Source organism: Pholcus phalangioides, unplaced genomic scaffold (assembly GCF_987345545.1).
Source record: "Pholcus phalangioides strain wild (caught in Gottingen) unplaced genomic scaffold, Ppha-v1.0 ptg000007l_1, whole genome shotgun sequence".
NCBI lineage: Eukaryota > Metazoa > Arthropoda > Arachnida > Araneae > Pholcidae > Pholcus > Pholcus phalangioides.
In genome coordinates this window covers 16,602,418-16,627,026 of record NW_028301600.1, presented here as the reverse complement: position 1 = coordinate 16,627,026, position 24,609 = coordinate 16,602,418, and the positions used below count along the sequence as shown (strand labels likewise).

Below are 24,609 nucleotides of genomic sequence, written 5' to 3'. Positions count from 1 at the left end.
GCATCCATATTTTTATAGGCATCTTTTTCAGCCACCTCGTTTTGCATGTGGCCTTTGTATTTGTATAATAAAGCTTAGCAGTAATACATAGTACGGTTAACGGGCCTAATACAATGGAACTTTGTTAATTCGAACATGCTAAATTCGGATTTTGAATAATTCGAACGTTTGCTTACTTCTCATGAGTTTTCTATCTAATTTAATGTTAAAATTTCACGTTTAATTCGATTTTTTTTTTCGGATGTTTTGGATAATTCGAAGTTGGAGGGAAAAAATTATGATTTTTATATGAGCAAAATTTAGTTTGGAAAAATTCTACAAGAAGCTAAACTTAGTTTCTCTCTTCCGACCAAGTTGTTATACAAACAATCTCTAAAGACGAATAAAATTTTTAAAATTCTGACGAAATTTCGGCGCACTCTATGTATGGATACCGTTTTTTTTTCGATCTTAGATTCCGATTCAAACTGCCATGCCAACATTCTGACCGCTGAGCAGCGTGTAAAGAAATGTGGAGCCGGTCTTGGAGATAAACCCAGATTTTATAATAGACTTGATTTAAAAAATGAGTACTTATTCCTTTGAAAACGGCACCCTTTGCATGCTATAATGTACGTCAGAATTTAATTTGCTTTTTGCGTTGGATTTGTTGTAATTCAGTTTAAAAAAACATTGCCGTTGTTTGATCAGAACCCGGTAAAACTCCATGATCTAATTTCGTAAAAAAGCTATTCGCGCTGAATGGATCCAACAAAAGCGTTTGAATCATAGGAGTGAGCTATTTCAAATTTGAAAATTGTCAGTATAGGAAAATACTGTATTGGAATATATGGCTTTGAGCATGGTCGAGAAATTCAGCACAGTCATGCTGATTCCTGAACAGTAAAATAATGTATCAGCTAATATCAATTGTTATAATTATGAATTATTAAATTCTGGGAAATAGTTTCTTAACTGATGATATCAAATTTTAATAATTGGTAGTTATTGTCCCCTGTGAATATTGATGAATAAATTTCAATTTGTAGTCATTTTACAGATCCAAGAGAGATTAATTGGATAATTCGAACTTTTTTCCAGTGATTTTGGACTTCGAATTAATCTAGTTCCCGTATACATAGTACCCATTTAAAATTTCACTCTCAAGCTGTGGATTGCCCAAAAAAAACAGGAAATAATTGGTATTTTGTGTTCACACACACACAGACGAGTGCAGGTATGTGTTTTTTCACAGATAATGTTATAGAATTTATAGAATAACACCGATTTCGCATGAATTCTACAGCATAATTCACCCCGTTAATGTTCACATTATCCCTTCAATTCGCGAGAATTCGAAATTTAAAAACTTTAGTCTCAGATTCGAAATTTGTTATGAATAGAGCCCGGATTATACAAACTATAAATGTGGCGAAATATGTTCTAAAAATATGCAGATATGCACTAAAAATTTCAAAATATGCAAAAAAAATCGTAAATTTTTTTAAAAGATATATTTCCTTTTTGTTGATGCATATGCATTTACAAAAACTTCTCACATGCCAATAAGTTTCACTTTTTTCATTCGGGAATCTCTCCTGAGTTGGCCAGTATCTCCTCACAAATAAGAAAAAACTTTGCTCTGAAGAAAAATGAAGTAACACCAGTAACAAAACAGAAATAGCGGCTAAAAGTGGCAAATTTTTCGCCTCCTCCTCCTAACCAGAACATGAAACGCCACTTTGTCTCAACGAAGAAAGTTTTTTCACCCGAGATTTAACATTTGGCAAAAAAAAAAACCACGTGGTAAACAAATTACCCAGCCTTAAAAAGTACCCAGCCTTGAGCTTCAGCCTATTGTAGCAAAAAGTTGAGAGTTTAGTGAATCTGCCATACCTCACACAGCTCATCACATTCATCAAACTATTACTTAAAATACCGAATTTTCAGCGCTTAATGCACCGAATGTGCGGTGGGGAAAAAACCGATGTTATGCACATATTAATATTCGCTTGAAAAACTGTAAAAATGTGATTGGGCTTTCGTAAAACTTTTTTACTTTTCGTAAAAAAATATGCACTTAATCTGAAAATTCTTCCATTTTATATGCATTAATAATGAAAAAAAGCCAAGATATGCAAATGCATATCTTTTTTGCTCTTTGTTTCACAAAATTACAACATTCTGGAAGTTGTTTCAAAATATTTTTATAAGATCTTATCATTATTACGTGAATATCACCATGCAAATTTGCGTCAACTTGATCGAATAAGCGCTGTATTTCTTTCCAGGTTATTTATGTATAAACCTGGGATAGTTCAATCTCCGCTTTATGGATAGAAAATGCGAAATTGCTTGGATAGTATGAGAAAACGCATGCTACATATCGTACGAATAAATTGTACTGTGGCCATCTTTGACCTTGACCATGGATTTTATGCATAATGTGATGATAACCCGTTCTATAAGTCAGATGTACTAATTTTTTTAAACAAATTTCGGGATGTTACAATTTTTTGAAACAAAGAGGAAAAATTAATTTGGTATATAAAGACACATTCGATCTACTTTATGCAAATTTTGTGCCACCGATATACTCAAGAAGAACCTCTTAAAAGATAGAAATGTGAATTTGGGTTTCTAACTTGAACATTTTATGAACTGCGTTCGTAATTTCCTGGGCCGTTATAATTTTTTAGAAACAAACGTGTAAGCGTTTGGAAATATCAAAGTTCTCATACTATCATAGCAAATATTTCGAGTTTGCAGAAATGTTTGAAACTTTTGAGGCCCTCTTCAGACCTCGAGGCCCATAGGCTGCAGCCTGTCTAGTCTATAGGAAAATCCGGCACTGACCATGGGGTACAATATTAGACACTTATCCCCCAAAATAATTCAAAAATGAATGAAAATGTAGCCATTTTTATATTCATTAGTTGAAGAATATTTTGAAATTCCAAAAGGGTATGAAACGCCTTTGTTGTGGTGTCCGCGTTATTGTGTTTGTTGATCGTCTTTATAATAACGATAACCCTTTTGCGAATGTTTTTGATCGCAAATGTTTAGAAACTGAACCATTCAGCTTCCTGATGATTGAAGAACTTGACCGATATCCATAAGATTAAGAGTTCACTTTACTTATTGTGTTATCGTCACTGAGTGCACGAGGGGGGCATACATTGTTGTGTAAGACTCGACGTCTCTTTCATTGTCACTAAAAGAAGACAGAGATAACAATCACTCTTCTTTTTTGACCTCGTACGTTTACTGACTAGACAACAAAACGCACTACTTAATTCATTTATATAGTAGATGATTCATATTCCAAGTTGGCCGAACACGAAACTTCCAGAATGAATACTAAGAACAGATGTTACACAGTCTTTTATCATTATTACTTCTTCACTATATAATGTATATCTACAATATAATTCAACAACGACGTCCTCGTATTTCATCAACAATAATGATCGGTTTGAATCGCATTAAAATGAGCCAAAAAGGATGTTGTATGATAACATAAAGTATACTTAGATATTTCCTAACACTTGCAAGTTTTTTTCAATACATCAGAACGTCCCAGAAATTTACGAGCGCAGTTCATAAAATGCTCAAGTTAGAAAGCCCAAATTTGCAGCTGGGTTGAAATTTGCATTTCCATCTTCTAAGACACACCTGCCCTCGAAGTCATCTAATGAGGCCCGCGACATCAAATTTAATTTTGTATAAATAAGTAGAACATAATTAAATCCCTTAAGTAACAGGCGGCACATTCCCAGACAACTTAAGTGACCCGCGGCACATTTACAGACCACTTAAGTGATCTAGAACAGCGTCCCAGTTCGTTTGAGTGGCCCGTCGCCCGTGACACTGTTCTAAATCACTGAAGTGGCACGCGATACATTCTTATATCACTGAAGTAGCCCGAATTACATTTCCAGTTCACATGAGTGACCTGCGGCACATTTACAGATCACTTATGTGGCCCCGCGACACGTTTTCAAACCAATGAAGTGGCTCGCACTCCTCAAATGGTTGAGCACCCTTGTTCTAAGAGGTTTTTTTCGAGCATATCGATGAGAAAAAAATTGCATAGACTGAATGAGTCTTAAAATGTCAAATTAATTTTTCCTCTTTGTTTCAAAAAATTATTTCAAAAAATTCGAACATCTGATTTAGAACGGATTATTACATTATGTATAAAATCCATAATATCAAGATCAAAGATGGCCACAGTACAATTTATCCATACGATATTAGCACGCGTTTTCTCATACTATACAATCAAATACAAGTGAATTTTTTGCCACCGATATGTTCAAGAAGAACCTCTTAGAAGATGGAAATGAAAATTTCAGCCATACTGCAAATTTGGACTTTCTAATTTGAACATTTTATGAACTGCGCTCGTAAATTTCTGGGGCGTTACAATTTTTTGAAACAAATCAGTATACTAAAATTTAGTTTGGTTCACATCCGCTATAGGACGAATACTTTACACTATAAAACGGATACGTTTTGCTTTGAGAATACTAAATCCAACAGAGTTTTTACAACGTTGAATTATCGTTATTAAGGATTAATTAATTTATATGACAATATTAGTCGTATATGGTTTTTTCTTTCAAATTTTTAAAATAAAATGATTTCCGCACAGCGATAGGATTTGTTCCTTTCGTGAATCAATATAAATATAATTATTATGCCGGGTGATTTTAAATTTATGGGACAAACACTAAGAGTGATCGACACACCTAAACAAACATTTTTGATCAGAGAATGTGCGGTTGAATCACAACAGCAAAGGTAGTAGAGGGTGTTTTTAGAGAGTGCACAAACAGCACTTCACCAAAAGCAAATACTGTATGATATTTTTCTGACGGATTTGCTGCAATGAGTGCAATCAACCATTCAAGGGGTGCAAGGTATTGTATTGTGGTAGGCATTCTCATGGTGCAACCTGTATGACACAAATACTACCACAAGTCATGTACCGCTTGATCATTACTTGGCACAGCATAACGTTGATGGCCCCTGCACCAATAAGAAACAAACTTCAATCCAATTCGAAGGTGCATATGCACCCTCGATTGGTCAAGTTTTGTAAAAGATCTTTTACCAAACTTTTATTGTGTAATTCCGGCCTTATATCACCTCTTAAAGTTCGTCCCATGGATTCAGAATCACTCTGTAGGCGATTCCAAACAAGGTTTGGAAAAAAAAATTATTTATCGTTGTATAGAATTGTTGTAGCGAGGTCTCACTGTATACCAATTCTTTCAATTTTTATGAATTTTCAGACTATTCACGAATTCATTGAAACCCTTTATATTCATGCTAAGCAAACACAGAAATAACAACTTCTACCCAGGAACAAAATAAAAGTTTTTTTATTAACGTTATAGCCGAGATATCGATATAACCAAGTTTGACTGTACAATCGCAGCATCGAGAAATATTTCTATTTCACTCCATTTTTTCGGGAGAAGGAAAAAGAAAACACGAATAAAGTTCCTTTCACCCTGGATCCATCCACACGCGTGAATAAATTACTGCCTCGTATGGTATACAAATGGCCAAGTTTAGTGCTTCAATTCTTTTGTTTATATCTCGATTGACTGGCCCGTGCGCCCAGCGAGCAATAAAAAAAAAAATAGAAGCACTTTTATTATTATTATTATTATTATTATTCCAGAAGGAAATAACATTAGGGAATGGGTAACGAAAAAGCAATCATTTCCTCATTCAAAACTGGCTCGGATTACGATTTAGCATGATGCATCTATACGGCTGCTTACACCGTTTTGACTCCGATAACTTCACGAATACGTTTGCATTGTTTAAGAGCGATGATTGGATGGCTTTTCAACAATGAACGGAATGCCCTCAGTTGCTTCCACCTTCGTTCTGGATGAACGGACGCAAAGTACCTTTGGGCTCTGTTGACATGAAGCGGTCCGCTCGGCATTTCAGCGTGCAACTTACTGGAGCGAATACATCTTTTTTGCTTCTCGTTGTTGTTATTATTATTCCGAATACAGACGACGACACAACTTACACCTGAAAAATGTCCCCGCGGAAAATAAGAAGAAGACGTTGTTGTCTTACGAGACAGTGAGGAAAAAGGAGAAGGAACGCCTCTCATCATCATCTCATCATATTCGTTCGTTACTTTTATTACACTTCGATTCTAACTGCGACGAGATGCAGACGCGAATGTCATAATCGTCCACACAACAGTCTTGAGTAAGTCCGTAAGGTCCGTATCCTGCAAAGACGCAACTCGGAGTCATTTCCTGGTTTTGATTTTATAAATCTCATCTACCTTCTACTACAGTTTTTTTTTTTTTAGGAACCATCGATCACAAATCGCTAACAAAAACAACGATTACAAATGAATTATGGATTTTATTTGTGTGATATGTACCCAACCCAGCAAAACAAAGGCCTTCGGGTGAAAAGTTATAGGGCTCCGAGCCCTCCGAAAGGAAATATCGTGCACCCCGTCTACGCTAGATGTTCGACAACCCTGCTCAAAGATAGTGATGTGAGATCCAGTACGAAATCCGATCGATTTTCTGGTCATATTTCCAGGAGCACTTCCACGAGGACTTCACTTACGGCTAAAATTTCGAATTTCATCCGGCGTTCGGAGCGTGCAATATCCCATAGTCCAGGAACTTCAAACCAAGAGCGTAAAAAAAAATTGGAGAAACGGAACTCGTCGTGTTCGAGAGGTTTTAAGACCAATCACCCGGATAGCAACAGCCACGTGAGAAATAATTCGGCGAGGCCGATCCTATTACCGAAACCGAAACTAAGCAGTAATGGCAATGTCGTTCCTCATCCGAAGAATGGCGTTATCGCACCCACGATGGCGATTGTGCGTCCGGCCCCGGATGCAAGAAAACTGGCTACTCTTCCAGGAAACGGATATGGAATACCTAATAGCGAGCAGAAGTTGTTCTGTTCTATCAAAAGAGGTATGATTTCTCATTATCGACATTCTAGTATTGATTATTATGCAGTGAAATCCTCGATATAACAATACTCTGCTGACCAAGAAAAAATATCGTTCTAGTGGGGTTATCGTTGTATCGGGTGGTGGCATATTATCATCAGACGCCATCAAATTTACGATGTTGTTAATGTCACCATAAAATGCATTTATAAGTGTTTGTTCGCTGCAAAAAATTATCAATGATCAGTTGATTTTCCGCACAACACTTTTGTGTACTACACTTAAAGTAGCTTCACGGCAACTCTTTCGTAGGGTAGATATTCCAAAATACCGATGCCATCAATTACCCTCGAAAGAACAAACATGGGTGAGGAATTTAAAAATAAAGGAAATTTTGAGCAAAACAAAAAAAAATCGTTGTGGCTGTTTTCGAAATATCCAAAAAAATATCGTTATGGAGGGATTTATCGTAGTAGAGGACATCGTTGTATCGAGAAGAGTTTAACATAAGACTATTAGCAATTCCAAACAAGAATCGAAAAAATATCGTTGTAGAGGGGGTTATCGTTATATCGGAGGTAGCATTATCATTAGTCGTGCTGCCATAAAATTTGATTACTGCTAAAATTACTGAAGAGTGCGGAATAAAGGACTGCAGCAAATCACAGTTAACTAAAATATACTGAAGGTAATTTTGAGCGACGTAAAAAAATATCATTGCAATTGCTAAATCTAAAAAAATATCGTTATAGAAGGATTTACCGTTGTAGAGAATATCGCTGTATCGAAAGGAGTTTAACATTAAATTATTGTAAATTCCAAACGCGAATCGAAAAAATATCATTGTAGAAATAGATTTATCATTGTATTGAGTACCGTTGTAGCAGTTTTCACTGAACATCGTGCGTTTTGTTGAAGTTTCCATTTCCAAGACCTATAAAAACCACTTGAATTTTTTTTGAATCTTGTCATATTACATTATTAAATATTTACGTCATTTGGCACAAAATGTCTTTTTTTTCAAATTAATAATCATGTATCATCATGGCCTAAAAAATATTTCGTTAAGTAAGTTTTTAGTTTTCGAATGTTCGTGATGATATTCCGGAAGTGAATATATTAGATCGTCCTGAAAGTTCTCAGGCTTCTTGTAAATTTTTCAGTGAAGAATAGGAGTCTAAGATTACACTTAAACTTGACTTAAGAGACTCAATTTTTTATTATAACTTTGAGATATCTCTGCAAAATATTCAAAATTTCTTGCCCATAGAATTTAGTTTCGTTCTTAGGCGAAAGCTCATGCTGTGGATTTTGTTATCATCACTTTATGGAGTGATTTTTTGGTTTTTTTCCATGTAAAATATTTTGATGGTGTGAAATAAGTAAGATGTGATAAGATGTAATACGTGGTCAATGTGATATGCAGTGAAACCTCGCGACAACGATACTCGATGTAACGATAGATCCCTCTACAACGATATCTTTTTCATATCTTGTTTGGAATCTCCTATAGTATGATGTTAAAGTTCACTCGATACAACGATATCCTTTACTACGATAAACCCCTCTATAACGGTATTTTTTGAGATGCAACTTGCTGCAAACAACGATATTTTTCATATCACTCAAAATTGCATCAGTGTATTTTAAATTTGGCGACGCGACTGATGATAAAGCTACCTCTCGATATAACAATAGCCCTTCTACAATGATATTTGTTTGTACGTAGAATATCGTTATATCGAAGTTTCACTGTATGTGATAAAATATCTCAGTCTATCTCGTGAAATTCGTTTTAGGTGACCAAAGAAAAGGCTTTAAAATGGGTCATTGTTTCAGATGTGGGTCGTGAAGTTTTTCTCCGTTTATTTTCATGAAATATTTATAAATTTAAGGAATGTCTAAAATATCTACTAAATTTCAAATAGCAAATTTCGGGTTTTATTCGATTTACATCATCATGCTACCGTTATATGTGCTACAAAAATCATCCACTACAATTTTCTAAACTGAAATTCAATTATTTAAAGGTTTTAATTTACGATTTAAAATTTAAAAATAGTTCAAAATAAATATTTAAATTTAATTCCAGTTTATTTTCCAGCATCATTTCCATAAACTAAACTCAATGAATATTTATACTTTCATTTATCAAAAAAGCATTAACATCAAGTAGGCCGAAATGCAAGTTTTGATCAGCCCTATAAAGTACTGTACTTCAAATTCACTGATTACGATATAAGCTGGATATGCCAGTTCAAACTTTCACTTGCCCCGTGTTGCTATAAAATGGTTATTTTAACGTGATAAAAATACACAATAGCAGCTTAGAACTTTCGAAAAGACTTATTTATTACAGGAATATCTGTTTTTACTCAAACAAATGAAAAAAAATACAAAATAACACAAACTTCAGACAAGAGCGTCAAGAGCGTGGCTCCCACAAGGGTGGGGCAGAAAGGGCTCCAGCCCGGGGATCCGAGATGATCCTCACTTTTTTTACACTATAAATTCACTATAAAGGGGCCCCGCCAAAGATCCCAGCCTTGAGGCCCTGTTGCAGAATTTGGGGGCCACGAACAAGAGTCTCAAATCAGTAAAAAAAATCAATAAAATGACTTCAAGCTAAAGGTAAGAAATTATTTCCAGTCTCTCTGAATTCAAGGTTAATTTTTTTACAAAAAGTAAGTAGACAATGCTTGGTTATTTTCCTTATGGTCATTATTGTACTTTAACGAAGGAATAGAAATTGTCTCATTCACCCATCCTCACTAAAATTATACCGAATTTTTGAAAATTGGATTTTTTTTATATTTTCATCAACACTTGTGGACGTTACGGTAATGTTTCGGAATTTTAATAATGTAAATAATGCCGGGTAAAATACATTCAAACACATGGCTGAATGGTAAGTCATCAAGCGGCTGAATAAAATATGCAGCTTTCTTGTGACTATGGAAAAGTAGCTGAACTGAAAAGGGAGGTATCAGAAAATTCTGCGATTAAGAAAAACATTTCTGCGGCCCATTACAATATCTGTATGTATGCCCCGTCACCTCCCAGAGAGGCTTCCAGAGTAAAGACCCTCGTATTTCATATGTATATATTTTTGTAGTATAAATAGTTTATCAGTATATATAAATTTCCTAAAAAATTGATTAAAAGGGGCCGTTGCAAGTCTTGTGGGCCGCGTCAAAAACCTTGGCCTAGGAGGAGTCTGTATGTGTCCCTTAGTAAAGCGTTTTTTTTTTTGTTTTTTTTTTGATGACATATCTATGAATTTATGGAATTTTAAACTAGGTTTCTTTAATCATTCAACTTAAAATCAAGGTCAATGTATTGTGATTTCATTTTACGACTTGGTGTGAAAAAATTTAGTGGCCCTTTAAAATATCTTCAAGCATATCCTCCTTCCCTGATAGAAAAGATCACAGATCTACGGCCTAGAGCAGTTTTTCCCAAAGTGGGCAATACCGCCCCCTGGAGGCGATGGAAATAGTCCAAGGGGCGATAGAAGCTATGGGTATAACATAGGATCTTATGGGTTTGCTTGACTTGGGGGACCATGAGAGAGAAAATTTTCTGAAGAAGCAAGCGATGGATCAGAAAGTTTTTTGGGAAACTATGGCCCAGAGGGAGAGATTCGGAGATAATATATATTTTTCAACTGGGCCCACTAACATTGTCAGAACCTTGGCCGGGGGAGGGCGCCTATGTATTTTTTAATAAGGCGTGAGACAGATTTTTTTTTTCATGTGATGAAGTGATGGAATTTTAAACTATGGAATCACATAGCTTAAAATTCTATCACTTTTATGCAGGTGAAGTCAAAAATGAAAAAAAGAAGCAGTTCAATATTATTTAATCCTTCATCTACAACATTATGAAAAGCATAATCAACACAATTATACTGAAATACAACTTTTAACTAATTTATAGTAAATAAAAATAGAAGTATATAATATGATAATAAATAATTATAATGAAAATTATTTGATAGGTCATTTTTTAGTTCTAATTAGAGCAAAAAAAATACTGTTTCCTAACAATTACTTAGTACATAACAAATTATTCGACCTGGTACTACATTGCTTCAGTAGATAAATGATTAAGGGATCTCTTACCTTTTAACATGGTGAGACACTATACACCAGTAGAAACATCATTAAAATACTATGTTTAACCATTAATTTATTTCAAATTTTCACACGTATTTTTGATTATATATGCGCCAGAGTGTAAAGTTTTACATTTCTCTAATTAGTAATTTTTACAGCGTTTCAAAAAATGCATTAAAAACAGCTTGCGCGCATGATAAAATAGCGTAACATCAATATGATAAAGTAAACTATTCAGTTCATGAAATGAAGAAAAAGATTGAGATTTCATTGACTCAATCTTATTTTAAATTAAATTTTAAATTTAAACTTTTTGAATTTAAAATTTAGTCTTTTTTTTTATTCGATTACATCGGTGTTTCCCAAAGTGGGCAATATCGCCCACTTTGATGAAATGGTCCGAGGATGTGGGTGTGAGGAAGCTATGGGTGTAAAAAATACTACTATGAGTTAGCTGGAGTTGAGGGGCGATGAGAAGAAGAAAAAAATTTGGGGGGGGGGGGGGGAAGTGATGAAACAAAAAGTTTGAGAAACTATGAAATACATTGCTGTCATGCTATTTATTTTATCATGTGCGCAAGCTGTTTATAATGCTTTTCTTTCCCAATTTGCAAAAAATTAGGTATAAGAGATATGTAGAATTTAACTGACATAGGATATCACATACAATCAAAAATATGTGTAAAAAAATTGAAATAAGTCAATAGTTAAATAATACTTTCAATGATATTTCTACTAGAGCATAGTTTTTCACCATGTTAAAAAGGGTATAAGACCCCTTAAACCTAATTTAAGATGATTTAGGCCGGTATTATACTATAAAAGTTTGATAAAATCCCTCTTATAAAACATTCTTACATTCAAGCGAATGCAACCGATAAGCTTATTGGTTGAATTTTTCATGTTTTATAAAAGGACTTTTATAAAACTTTCACAGTGTAATCACGGGCTAATACGTATTTTGCAGCTTGATGGGCAAGGCCAAATTCCTTCTCTCGTGCCGAAATCTTACCCTACCTATAAATCAAAACTTTTACGAAAATTATATTCTATAAACTTCGACCCCCTCTATGGTTAACTCCCATAGAAACGTATTGAAAAAAAAATTAAAAATTCGGATATAAATTGGTGTTGTTAGCTTATTTTTGATTGAAAAAATACATCAGCATAGCAATTTAACTAATTTGAGTGGATTTTTTTATAATTAGCCAAAATGGCTGATTAAGGGTAAAATATACAGTTTGCTTTGATCTTAATGTTATCTATAAACATAAAATCTTGCTTAGCAAAGTTGAATAGTTGTTACCTCCTTAAATTTTATTTCTAATTCCCTCAATTTGAAGCAATTTCATGAATCTCTGAACACGGAAAATTTCAGCATCTCTCAAGAAATGAAACAGAAAAGGAATCATATCTTTCTAGATTAAAAAAAAGTATTGTACTCTTAAAAAGCCGCATTTTGCATTGAAATGACACTTAAAGATATATTTCCTAAAATAACAAAAAAAAAAATTTAGAAAATAAATTATTACAATTGGTTTTTTTGACCATGCATTTGCCATGTATATTCAAATATATACGGGACCAGAAGGTGAAACTACGAGTATGTTTCAGAATTTTTTTGAAATCTATTTATACAATTAACAAAGATTAGTCAATAAAGATACAGTACTGTCCCTGTCGGACAAAAAATATATTCCTTCATTAACTGGTCAGTGGTCAGTAAAAAAAAAAAGAAAAAAAATGAGTATAACACAAAAGAAAAAGGAGGGTAAAATCACCTATAAAAACGATCCAAGCGTTAGATAAAACAAAAATTAATAGTTTATTCACATTTTATTTCTTGAAGCACGCGAAGTACATCGAAATGAACTCTCCCTCTGGGATACTAGTTTCTATCTTATTTTCAAAGAAAAAGGTGCTTTATCATATTAGTACGCTCGAACAGTTTCGAGACTAGTGGCAAATAAGCAAGTATAAGAGCATTAAACTCAATGCGTTTCTCCCTTTAGTTATTTGTCGAGGCTACTAGTGGTGATTTGAAGGTCAGTCACCAAAAAGAATAATAATAAAAGTTGAATTACCGGTAAAGAATTCGTTCAGTACTTTGGGTAAGACCCCCCATAAATGTTCGACAAGTAAAATGCAGCAGCCTTCTATTATTATTATTATTATTTTAAAAAAGAAAAGAGCGGGTGGATGAGCGAGTTACCGCCGAGTGACTACCAAGTAGCCATAAAAGAAGGTCTTCAGCCGCAAATCGGACGGACGCAGATTCTTTTTGGCCGCTCTCTGTATGTATGTATGTAAGTAGTTGGTGGCATTGAACGTTACGATTCGCTGTCCGGACAAAGTGGAGTGTTGTTGAATGGTGGTGGTGGAAATTTGGTCGACGATGTGGAAATATAGATATTTCCTCGGGCATATTATTATTAGATGAAAGTTTTTTAAACGGCAGGATATATTCACTCGGTGTGGTTGGTCTTCGCGACTGTCCATATTTTTCGGACGTGGAAATAAACAACTACAACAGGTGAGTGGTCAAACTTTTCTTCTCAAAAAAAATTTCGGAATTTTTTTTTTTTTTGGAATTTTGCTTCGAATTTTTGTAAATTAATTTTTACAGAAATTGGATGTGCAATGAGAGGTAAGGTGAGATCAAGACAAATTTTTATGTTAACGGGGTTGGTAAATACACGCAAATTTGCCAAATAAAACACATTTCTCAATTTTTGAAGTCTATAAAATTTTCTGCGTCCAACTGCGTTCGAGTTTTTTTTTTTACCTGCCCTAGAAGTATTTTTAAAATATTCTGATATATAAACACTGGCAGGCATTATATATATATTCCTGTTTTCCATTAAAATTCTCTTTTCTAAAAACTTATGTTTTTTGTCAGATAAGGAAATTTTTTTCACAAACACCACTTGTTCAAATGGCTTGAAACTTTGTGTGTCTCTCAACACTATGATGTTATATACTTTAAAGCGAGGATTTTTTATTAACATTATATTTTTAAAAAATTTTATGGCACAAAATATAGATAGATTTTGGTGATTTTTGAAAAAGTTGCATGTTGTTGAAGCTACAATTCGATAGAAAAAAATAACCAGCAAACTGAAATTCTAAAAGCTACCGTTAAATTTTATAAAAAAAATCCACAAAACTTGGAAAAATTGATAAACTCCCCCTTCCCCCCTCCCCCCCCCCCAAAGTGGATTGAAAATTTTTAAATGTTCTTTAAAAGCGGGTGATATGTTTAAAGGAAAGCATGGGAAGCCAAGATGGCGAAACAACTACCCTTTAAGGTAAATTTTTTTAGGGGGGGGGGGTGACTTTTTTAAATTCATTTTTTTAAGATGAAGCGAATGTGGTTTTGGTTTGGATATGGTGTAAAATTAAAAAAATAAATGTTATTTCGTGATATTTTGACAAAAGAAAAATTTGTAAATATTTGCAGTGTATTTCTGCTCTAGACATTGTACACTAAAAACTACTGCTTGTATCAACCTGTTCTTTACGCAGATTACTGCTATGACATTGTTTCGTGCAATGAACTAAAAAGTTTACAATAGCATGAAAGCTTTTTGAGATATGATTATTTACATGAAAAAATACACATTTTTTCCTAAAAAATACTTAATATCCTCAATCCAAAGCCGTGTAAATCAAAAAGTTAAGACATATCGCGTAGTTTTTAGTTCATAGCACAGCCAGAGGTGTTTAAAATACAGTGGGAACGTTTCATAGAGATATATTGAAAAATGCTTGAAAAATCAAGTTTTTCGTGAAATGAAAAAGCAAAAAAAAAGCCGTCGGATAACGCATTCAAAGATTTGATTTTCGGACTAAAGTATAAAACGAATTTAATGCTCTAATTCAAATAACTTTGCTTCTAGATATTGTAGGGATGAAAATGAAACGGTTTTGGATTCTAAAAATTTCAAATTTTTTTTATGAAATTCGTTATTTGAAGGTAGGCAGTCGCCTTAAGGGTTGTCACGACTCCTGAAGTCAATTTTCCAAAAAGAACTTTAAAATATCAAATGGACTTTGAAAAATTGAAGAACTTGAATTAAATGCCAAAAATTTCGTGTCAATCGGTTAATTTGTGCTTTCAAAATATAAGAAAGAAATAATGAATTAGTGTAAATGTATACAAGAAAAAACACTTTGAACGCGATTTTCTCAGATTGCAGTTTTTGAGCTCATCCATAAGATTAAAAAAAAACTTGGATATCTGACTATTCTATTGAAATTCTGGAGATCCCAGAATATCACTTTGCTCGAGGCCCATGATTTTAAAACAGCCCAGCATAGAGCACCTACAAAAATAGAATCATGAGAAAATGAAATCTAAATTCTTTGATTGTCCTAATCACAAATTAGAGGATTGATTCTACTGAGTGCCGCCTTTCTCGTCGTAAAATACTACACTAGCCTAGGGGTCTGGAGATTGACCTCATTTATTTAAAAAATGTTTCACTAGAAGTTTACTCAATAAGTAGAAATTATCTAGCTCCGGATGAGGGGGAAGGCCTAAATAAGATGGCGGGAGCCACGAGAAGAAAATATGGTCCAAAGTAGGCAATGGGTGAAAAAAGGTTAAGAAACGCTGTACCAGAGCATAGTTTTTAGGGTTTTTTGAGCATGTTATTAAGCGCCCGCCACTTTGTTTTTTTTTAAAAAACCTAGTGGCGCAGCATAGGCCGAGAAAGGCGGCACTCAGTAGAATCAATCCTCTAATTTGTGATTAGGACAATCAAAGAATTTAGATTTCATTTTCTCATGATTCTAATCATGATTCTTTACTCAATTGACATGTATCACGAGTGGTTACATCAAAATTTAATGATATATTCAATATTCATGAAGGTCTGATTCGCACAGATGAGAACATTTTTCTAAGGACTAAATATTTTTGACGCATGAATAGAATGACGCCATTTCTTAAAAAATGTTCTCATTCCATTCAATCTTCATGTGTGAACAGAGATGTTTTTATTCATTTATTCAAAAAATATCGAAGCGTGATGCAGTAACAAAAATTGTTGAAACTCCTTACGTTTAAAAAACTTTCTGAAACCTATTTGACATCCCCTAATGAATAGTACATAACGCTTAATTATGCTATAAAATTATTTTGACTATCCAACTAAGTTTAAAACGTCGTTTTGGAAGAAAATATCGATTTCTTTTTTATTTTTACTTTTTATTATACTTTTTACTATGAAAGTCCCATTTCTTGTGATTTATTTTGTTTATATAACGCTTAGAGTTACGCACGAGTTAGTATTGTGTTTTTACATCAAGTAATCTGCGATTGAAAAAACTTTGAACGTGTTTTACGAAGACTGCTATTTTGTGGCATTTTACTTTAGTTTGAAACTCGATTTCTAAAAATCTAATTGATTGTATCATTACAAAATTCTGATATAATATTTTGCCATATATTTTTAAAGGTTATGAACCAAAATCTAAGATATGTCACATGCATTTGTCTAATTATAATATTTTATACAACGACGTGTTAAAGGAAATTTAAAAAAATTCACACGTACATCAACAAATTTGGGTGTAGCTTATGAGCATACCATAAAATCCTTTGAATTTTAGTTCATAACATGCATCATTGCTAGCCGAACAGGGTTCTTTAACCTATTTTAAGTTTTAAGCACCGTCTATGCTCATCATTAGTAGATAATCACACATCTGGCAACTCCCACATATGTCTGAACTCAAACCAGCACAATAATAATCGATGAATGGAATGATTTAATTGATCTATCTATAAATTTAAGTATCTCTCATGAGCATTCTAGATTACTTTATTGACCTTCATCCTGCTCCATCACTTGCTAAATGTACTGAGAAAGTAACAAAACATTTTATTAATAAATTTTTTTGCAATCATGATTCGAATATTACATGAATTTTGCTTAAAATATGATATAAAAATTACTCTTCCATAGAAAATGACATCGGTGGTCGAAAATTTATTATTGTTTTTACCATTTTGATGCACTTTCTATCAAAAAATATTATTAAAGTTCACTCCAATACCATTTTATAGAAAAATAAGGAGGTTTAATATGGGTCTTACATGAAAAATGCAATATATAAATCTTTAAAATCATAATTTTAACTTCATCAATGAGTTTTTCAAGTTTATTATTAAAAAAAATTTAATTTAAATATGTGTCACTGAAAATGTTACGATATAATTTCAGTATTAGTAGACTAGGATACATTATGATAAACTGACAGCGCGTTTTCTGTAGGATATAATTACAATTATTTAACTCAATTAACACATATAGAATAGAAAGTTAATAAAAAGCAGTCCCAGCCGATTTCAATACAAAATAATTCTGAAATACACCTCAATTTATATTTTTTTCCCAATAAATTCTTAGAATTTTATCTGAACGCATTATGAGATATTCGTCAGCTTTTCTATTTGATAACTATTATAGTAAAGAGTTGATTCCCTGCAAGATGGTAGATAATAATAAGTTGTCATTCATTACATTTGGAATATTAGAGAATTCCTTTAACCCTATCCCCGGCATTGACGAGATATCTCGCCTTCTTAAAAGTATTTTATTTCAATGACAAGCAATACCCTGTATTGTTCACCCTCCCAAAAACGTAATAAAAAAAATTAAAAAAACGGGTGTAAATTGATGCAGTTTTAGCATATTTTTCATTTAAACAATACATCAACACAGCAATTTAATTAATTAGAATGGTTAGTTTAATTCGCTAAAATGGTTAATTAAGAGGTAAAATTACAGTTTACCTTGATTTTACTGTTATCTATAAACAGATTAAAATCTTGCTTATCAAAATTGAAAAGATGATTCCTTGAATTTCATTTCCAGTGACCTCAATTTGGTTCGATTTTATAAATCTCTGAAGACGTAAAATTTCAGCAGCTCTCAAAGAATAACACCGACAAGGAATCAACTCTTTTGATTAAAAACGTATTGTACTTATATAGCCGTATTTCGTACAGAAATGACGCTAAAAGATTTACCGTTATCCGGAGCTATACCCAGGTTATCCGGACTTTGCAGTAGACGGGTAACTTTGCTCCAATCCTGAAAAAAAAATCCATCTTTGCCTAGTGGCTATTCCAATGAAAATTTCCAAACGTTTTTGATTTTTCCCGACGGGAAACATTGTCGGTCAACTCATGTATTTGAGTTGGTGATGCATCCGCTATTTTGGATATCGTTTGCTAAACATATCTGTGCTAGTTGATTTCACCTGGTTTTTTTGTCAAGAGAAAATTGAATTTTTCTTAATTAATTAGAAAGTAAATAGAAACTAAGTATGTCGAAACTAATTGCCTTTTAAATCATACCTATAAAGTTGTAATGCACTGATTATTTATCATTATATGCTCGATAGCAATTTAATAGTAATGTTCTGAACAAAACTGGGATTACTTCGCATCTACCGAAAAGTCGTGTAAAGCAACCCCAAAATACTTTTTTTACTTCGTTTTAGGCTTAATTCAACTCAGTATCAATCATATTACGTTCAAAATTAATGTTGCTCGTCTCATGTTTTTTGATAAAATACCAAATTTCATTCATAGTATTTGCTTTTTTTTCTACATGTTAAATGAGGTGAGTTGCACTTTTAAATACAAATAAAACACGAAGGCCACAACAGGCAAATTGCCCAACGAAGTAATTGAAAATAGATACCCATAAAAATACGAATGTCAAATATAACCAAAATACAGCAACCCAATATAAAAGAATATATCACAAAAGAAAAAACATAATTATTACTATATAATACACTGCTCATAAAAAGATTATGGTTGTCTTATCTTTTGTGAATTTTGATCATTTTTCTATTCAAGACCAAAAAAATCTATTTCTTGTCAGTTTTGCGTAGCACTATGTGGTAACACGATAGATTTTAAGTGGGTTGACAGTGCTCCAAAATTTTTTGTCTTGCTAAGAAATAATCAGTATATAAGGTGATACAAAGTTACCCACTTCTATGGGTTACTTTGCACCAATTTCAAAAAAATTCATAAAAATTAAAAAAAAACTCTAATGGGTTTTTATGGAAACAGACCTGCATATACGTATATATATGTTCTCACATCATCAACATAATTTTCAAAAATCGTTTTACATATTTGCTATGCCTAGCATGAGTTTTTCCTCATAAACTCTCAAAAACGGTTTTCGACCATCTATATCACATGGTAAACGTATTTACCATTTATATTCAAATATATACTGGACCAGAGGGTTAATATATTAATTCATACATTTGTAATCTCTCAATTTGTCTCATTTAGAGGAGGGACTTTAGAATTCACTTCAGCCATCATGACAGTTGTCCAGGACTTATTTATTTCTATATTATTCGTATCAGAACGAAATAAGCACTTCATGTGGGATTAGACACATCATACTTCATATAAATATCAACGACACCTCTGTTATAATGGCAAAATTTCACTGATCCCTTATCATCGTTATAACCAAGTTTTACTGTTCGTGCTTAAGAAAATGCGAATCTTTTAAGAGAAAACATGTATGATCACACGGTCTGTAATGGAACTGGTTTTATTCAGACGCTCTTTTTCTGTTCAGACCAGAGAAAGTAGGTCGAACGATCAAAGCTGGTTTTAGAATGTGTTTTATCAGTTCATCACATTATTTTTTACAGTATTATTATTATTATACCATAGAGTTCGTAACGCTCAAGAAATAATAATATTTTTTTAATAAAAAAAACAAAAGACTAACTCACAATCAAGAAGATGAAGTATTACAGACTGTAGGCTATATAAGAGAAATATTCGTCTCTTTTAAAGTTCTTAATTGCAAGTCTTTTTTAGCTTTACTACTTATTTAACAGCACAACAAAAAAATAATAATAAATCTAACACACCGTCCTCAATCCATCTTTTCGTTGAACTCACTCCATCGCAATTGAATACGTGTATTTATAACCCAGATCTTTGCTTCTTAAACTTAATAACTAATACATTCTCGCAGTCATATCTTCCAACAAAAAAATCTCTATTAAGCTTTAAAGAAAAATTAATGAATGTTCATGGTGAAGAGTGGGTATTATAGGCCATGTTTCAATTCGAAATTTGTATGGTATCCCAATTAATAATTAATGTTTTTTCTTTTATTATTGACTGTTACTAGCCGATGGTTCGATGTTATTCGATCATTATCTTGTTTATTTTTGTACGTTTGTTGAACTTTAATGTTACGTCATGTTTTCTTAGACATGAATTCAATTCACTTTGATAGATGTGATTGGCAATTGAACAATTTCAATTCGATGTTTTCCTGTTTTACATAATGAAAGAAATTGGTTTGATGTGACAGTTATTAATCGTGAATTAACATGGAATTTGTGAACATGGATGCAGCATTTTGATTAATATTTGTAGTGTTTATTCTCTCGTTGGAGAATCAATGGAATATTATCTACATCAATACTGCATATCAGACATCTTCAACTTGTTGCTCAATGAAGCAGCCTAGAATGCTCATGAGAGAGATACTCAATTTACAGATAGATCAATTAAACATTCCATTCATCGATTAGTATTGTGCTGGTTTGAGTTCAGACATACGTGGGAGTTGCTAGATGGGTGCTTATCTAATGATAATCAGCGTAGATGGTGCTTAAAACTTCACACAGGTAAAAGAACCCTGCCGTATAGTAAGTATAATATAGCTCCATTTGGTACATTCAGCTAATAATGATGCAGGTTATGAGCTAAAATTCAAAGGATTGTATGGTATGCTCATAAGTTACATCCAAATTTGTTGATGTAAATGTGAATTTTCGGATATTTCATTTTACAATATTGTGGTATATACACTGCAATTAGACAAATACATGTGATTGATTGATTTTGGTTCATGACCTTGTAAATATATGGCAAAGTATCATATTAAAATTTTGTAATGATAATAACTAATCCATTTTTAGAAATCATGTTTCAAATTCAAGTCAAATGTCAAAAATAGCATTGTTCGTAGAACGTGTTTGAAGTTTTTTTCACTGATTATTTGTATGTAAAAACGCAACTCTAAAGTGGACGTAACTTTGGTTGTAAGTGTCACATAAATAATACAAGGCCTGTTTTGCAATCATAAGAAATGAGGCGTTTATAAAAAATAAAAAAATAAAAATCGATATTTTCTTCCAAAATGACGTTTTAAACGCAGTCGAATACCTCTTAAGACATCCTAAAATGTCACAAAACTTGGGTTTCCTTCTACGTAGATCTCTGAGACATATCTGTGCTGCACTATTATCTATTATTCTTATCAATGATAGCTCAAAATAATCAGGTGGGCCGTTTTTCACCCAGTATAACTTTAGAGAGCCGTACTAGAAATAATTTCTTCAAAGAAAAAAAATATATATGAATGATAAAATCAATTTAAACATATCTTTTCGATTAATAACAAATTCATAAATACAGTCAATTTATTTAAAATAATGAAATATTTATTTAAATTGTGCTCTGCGGATGGGGGGGGTAGGAGCAGATAAAATTCTCAAATTGGCTGCATAGGCTTATGAGTGAAAGTTAGTACACCCATGATTTAGTCACTCAATTAGATCGGAATTATAATTAGCAACCGAATATTTACGGCCCAAGAAGACAATGCTCGGCAATATTTCGAAAATTTGTTTCATGTAGATTTTTTAGACCTCCCTCGTTTCTATGATATTAACCGCGACTACATTATTCGTTTTCAAAAGCGTAACAGGTTTTTATTTTTGTGTTTCCCAGCGGATCAATGTTGCATGAAAAATAACCCTGTCTGAGAATAGCCCACTAACAGGTTCTTGTTTGTTAGGGTTCGGTCATTTCTGGTTGAAAAAAATAAGAATAATAACAACAAAAAATTGACTCAGAGCTACGTTTACTGCAACACTGGAGATTCAGAGTGGCAGTGATCCATTGAAAATATAACAATACAGGCTGAAGAAGCAGGCGTTCACTATACTACTGTATATGCATCATATCAGGAAGAGTTCCATGTTATTCAGCTCAGAATGTCAAATTACTTACGTGAAAGTACATCGCCAATAAGCGTGACAAGACTTGAAGAAAAATATTATTTTTTACGGCACTCCTTTTTCATTTCTATCTCATTTCATGCAACATAAAACAAAAACAAAGTTGATCCTACGCAACAGACACATGCACATTCTGATTCCCTATGTTCAAGTTCTGCCAAAATAGTGTCTAATAAAACTTAACTGTAGGCCTATTCTAAACTGGAATTTTTTTTTTGATATACTACATAAAAAGTACTTTTAAAATTATGTACTAAGACGTTTTTTGCACTTTTTCCTGTTGTATTGCAAATGTACCAGAAAATATCAATTTTAAATCTATAAACTATTTATATCTAAACTATCTATCTATTGGAAAAGTTAGTTATTGATTCCATTATCTATAACAACCAGTTTTTAACCAGTGTGCACAAACCCCTTTGGGGTCGTTGGAGAGATTTCAGGGAATCCGAGAGCTTGAAAGTGAAAGTAATTAACTCATCCTAACTCGTCTTCTTTAAATCTTTTGAAAAGCGTTATGTCTGGACCAGAAGTTGCTTCTCTCTCCATCATGAGTCAAAACAGCTTCTCGAAACTAACTCAAAAATATGATGACGGCAAGGGAGGTACAACAGGTCACGATCGAACAATTTTTCTAAATTTGTACAGGCACGACAGGTTCAGAAACAGGTGCAGACACTACTCGACCTGTGTTGTTTGCAGTCGTATCACAGCAAAGTGCCTGAATTTTGTCGGTTATACCCCTCACTTATCTACTCCTAAATAAAAAGCCATGGCTTGCTCTTCTCCTGAAGATGTTGGGATTTCAGGGACTCCCAAAAATTGCTCTTTGCCTTGAAACGTTACTATTATTTCCAGTCTATCAACCTTTTCAACAGCTGTGGGTGCTGGGAGCAACTTTCTATCCCAGTGCAACACTAATTCTTGGCAATCGTTTAGATTAAATTTGTTCTGAATTTCTGTGTATCTCGCTTCGCTTCACTAAATTTTTCCTAAGCTTTTCTATAAGTATATTTTTTCCGTGGGTACAGCGGTCTAGCCTATACTATTGTTATTATTTCGACTATTATCATTATAATTAATAATATATTTTTACTATCATTATTATTAATAATAAACTGCGTTATAGTCAGTAAGGCGGGGATTACGCTATAAAAGACAAAAACTTGCCAAATGCAACCAGTAAGCTGATCGGTTGTATTTGCTTCAATGTAACCGGTGAACTTATTAGTTGCATTTTTAAGTTTTTTCTTTTTTGTCTTTTTTTAAACATTTTTTATTTATTTACAAAAGAACTTTCAGAAAACTTTTATAGTTTGATCCCGACCAAAGAAAGAAAACGACAGGTGTTCTTTTTAACCCTTTTGGACCCGAGCATTCATTTTTTGAATTTTCAAAATGTTTTTTTGCATTTTTAATACTCAAAAAATGCATTAAACACATAAATGACAGCAAATCTTTATTTTTTCAATTTTTTTTCTTTTTTTTTCAAATAAATAATCCTCTTCGTTCAATTTTTTTCAGAAAATATGATGTATGGTATATTTATCTTCATATGCCAAAAATTTTTATTGCTAAATTTTATGTAATAAATCGCACTTTTCCCGGAGGCACTTTTTCCTGGAAGCCATCTCAAACACCCCCCCCCCCCCGAAAATTCAAGTTTAAATGCTGCCCTCTGATGGAAGCACCTCAAAGTTCATATTCACCATATTTTCTAACTCAAAACTTATACAGTCCTTTAAATCAAGATGAACTCCCTAAAGTCAAAATAAAAAAAAAAACTCTACAGTGAGAAAAAGCAACCCACATATTTGTGGCACCAGGGTCTGAAAAGGTTATAATTTGGTCCCAATTAACTAATATTTACATGTATTTCTCTGCAAAACGGTACCTCGACTTACGCACGCGCATTCGACTTAAGCCATTGTCGCAGCGTAACTCCGGGGTATTACTGTATTTCTATTATTCCAAAGAGACAATGTTGTATAGAAAGAACCGTTATATAAGCTATTATGACCCACTTGTATACCGAACCAACTAATAATATCGAAATTTAATGACTTCCGTTGTAAGAGAGGAAGTCAGATTCATTATGATAAAATAGCTATAGGATAGACAAGAAAAGCTGCCATGAACTTTGACCAGAAGCAGTACGCCTTTTAAGATAACAAAGCTACGCATCACCAGCCACAAAACACTCGCGATGACTGTCAATTTTTGCATGCATTAAATCAACAAACTGTTAATCGTCAGAAGACGAGAATAGACGTCCTTTCCCCCCCCCCCTTTGTGCCATATATCGTTAGAAATGACCTTTTCACAAGAAACGATCGACACGTAGTATGCAAATTACCATCGTTCGAAACTTGACTAGTTGTAGAGTAGAAACTACGCAAACATACTGTCTCGCAATTTAATTCGAGACGGTGAAAATATCACAGATATGAATCT

At 33.1% G+C, this 24,609-nt stretch overlaps 1 protein-coding gene across 1 annotated transcript in view; it reads left to right on the top strand.

The window, feature by feature from the left end:
* The first annotated feature begins 5,997 nt into the window (after positions 1 to 5,997).
* LOC149084991 (uncharacterized) overlaps positions 5,998 to 24,609 on the top strand; it is a 55,650-nt gene continuing 37,038 nt past the window's right edge. Inside the window, exon 1 of the mRNA XM_089232739.1 lies at positions 5,998 to 6,962. Coding sequence (XP_089088865.1) covers positions 6,374 to 6,962 — 589 coding nt within the window. The 5' untranslated portion in view covers positions 5,998 to 6,373. The remainder of the gene's footprint in view (positions 6,963 to 24,609) is intronic.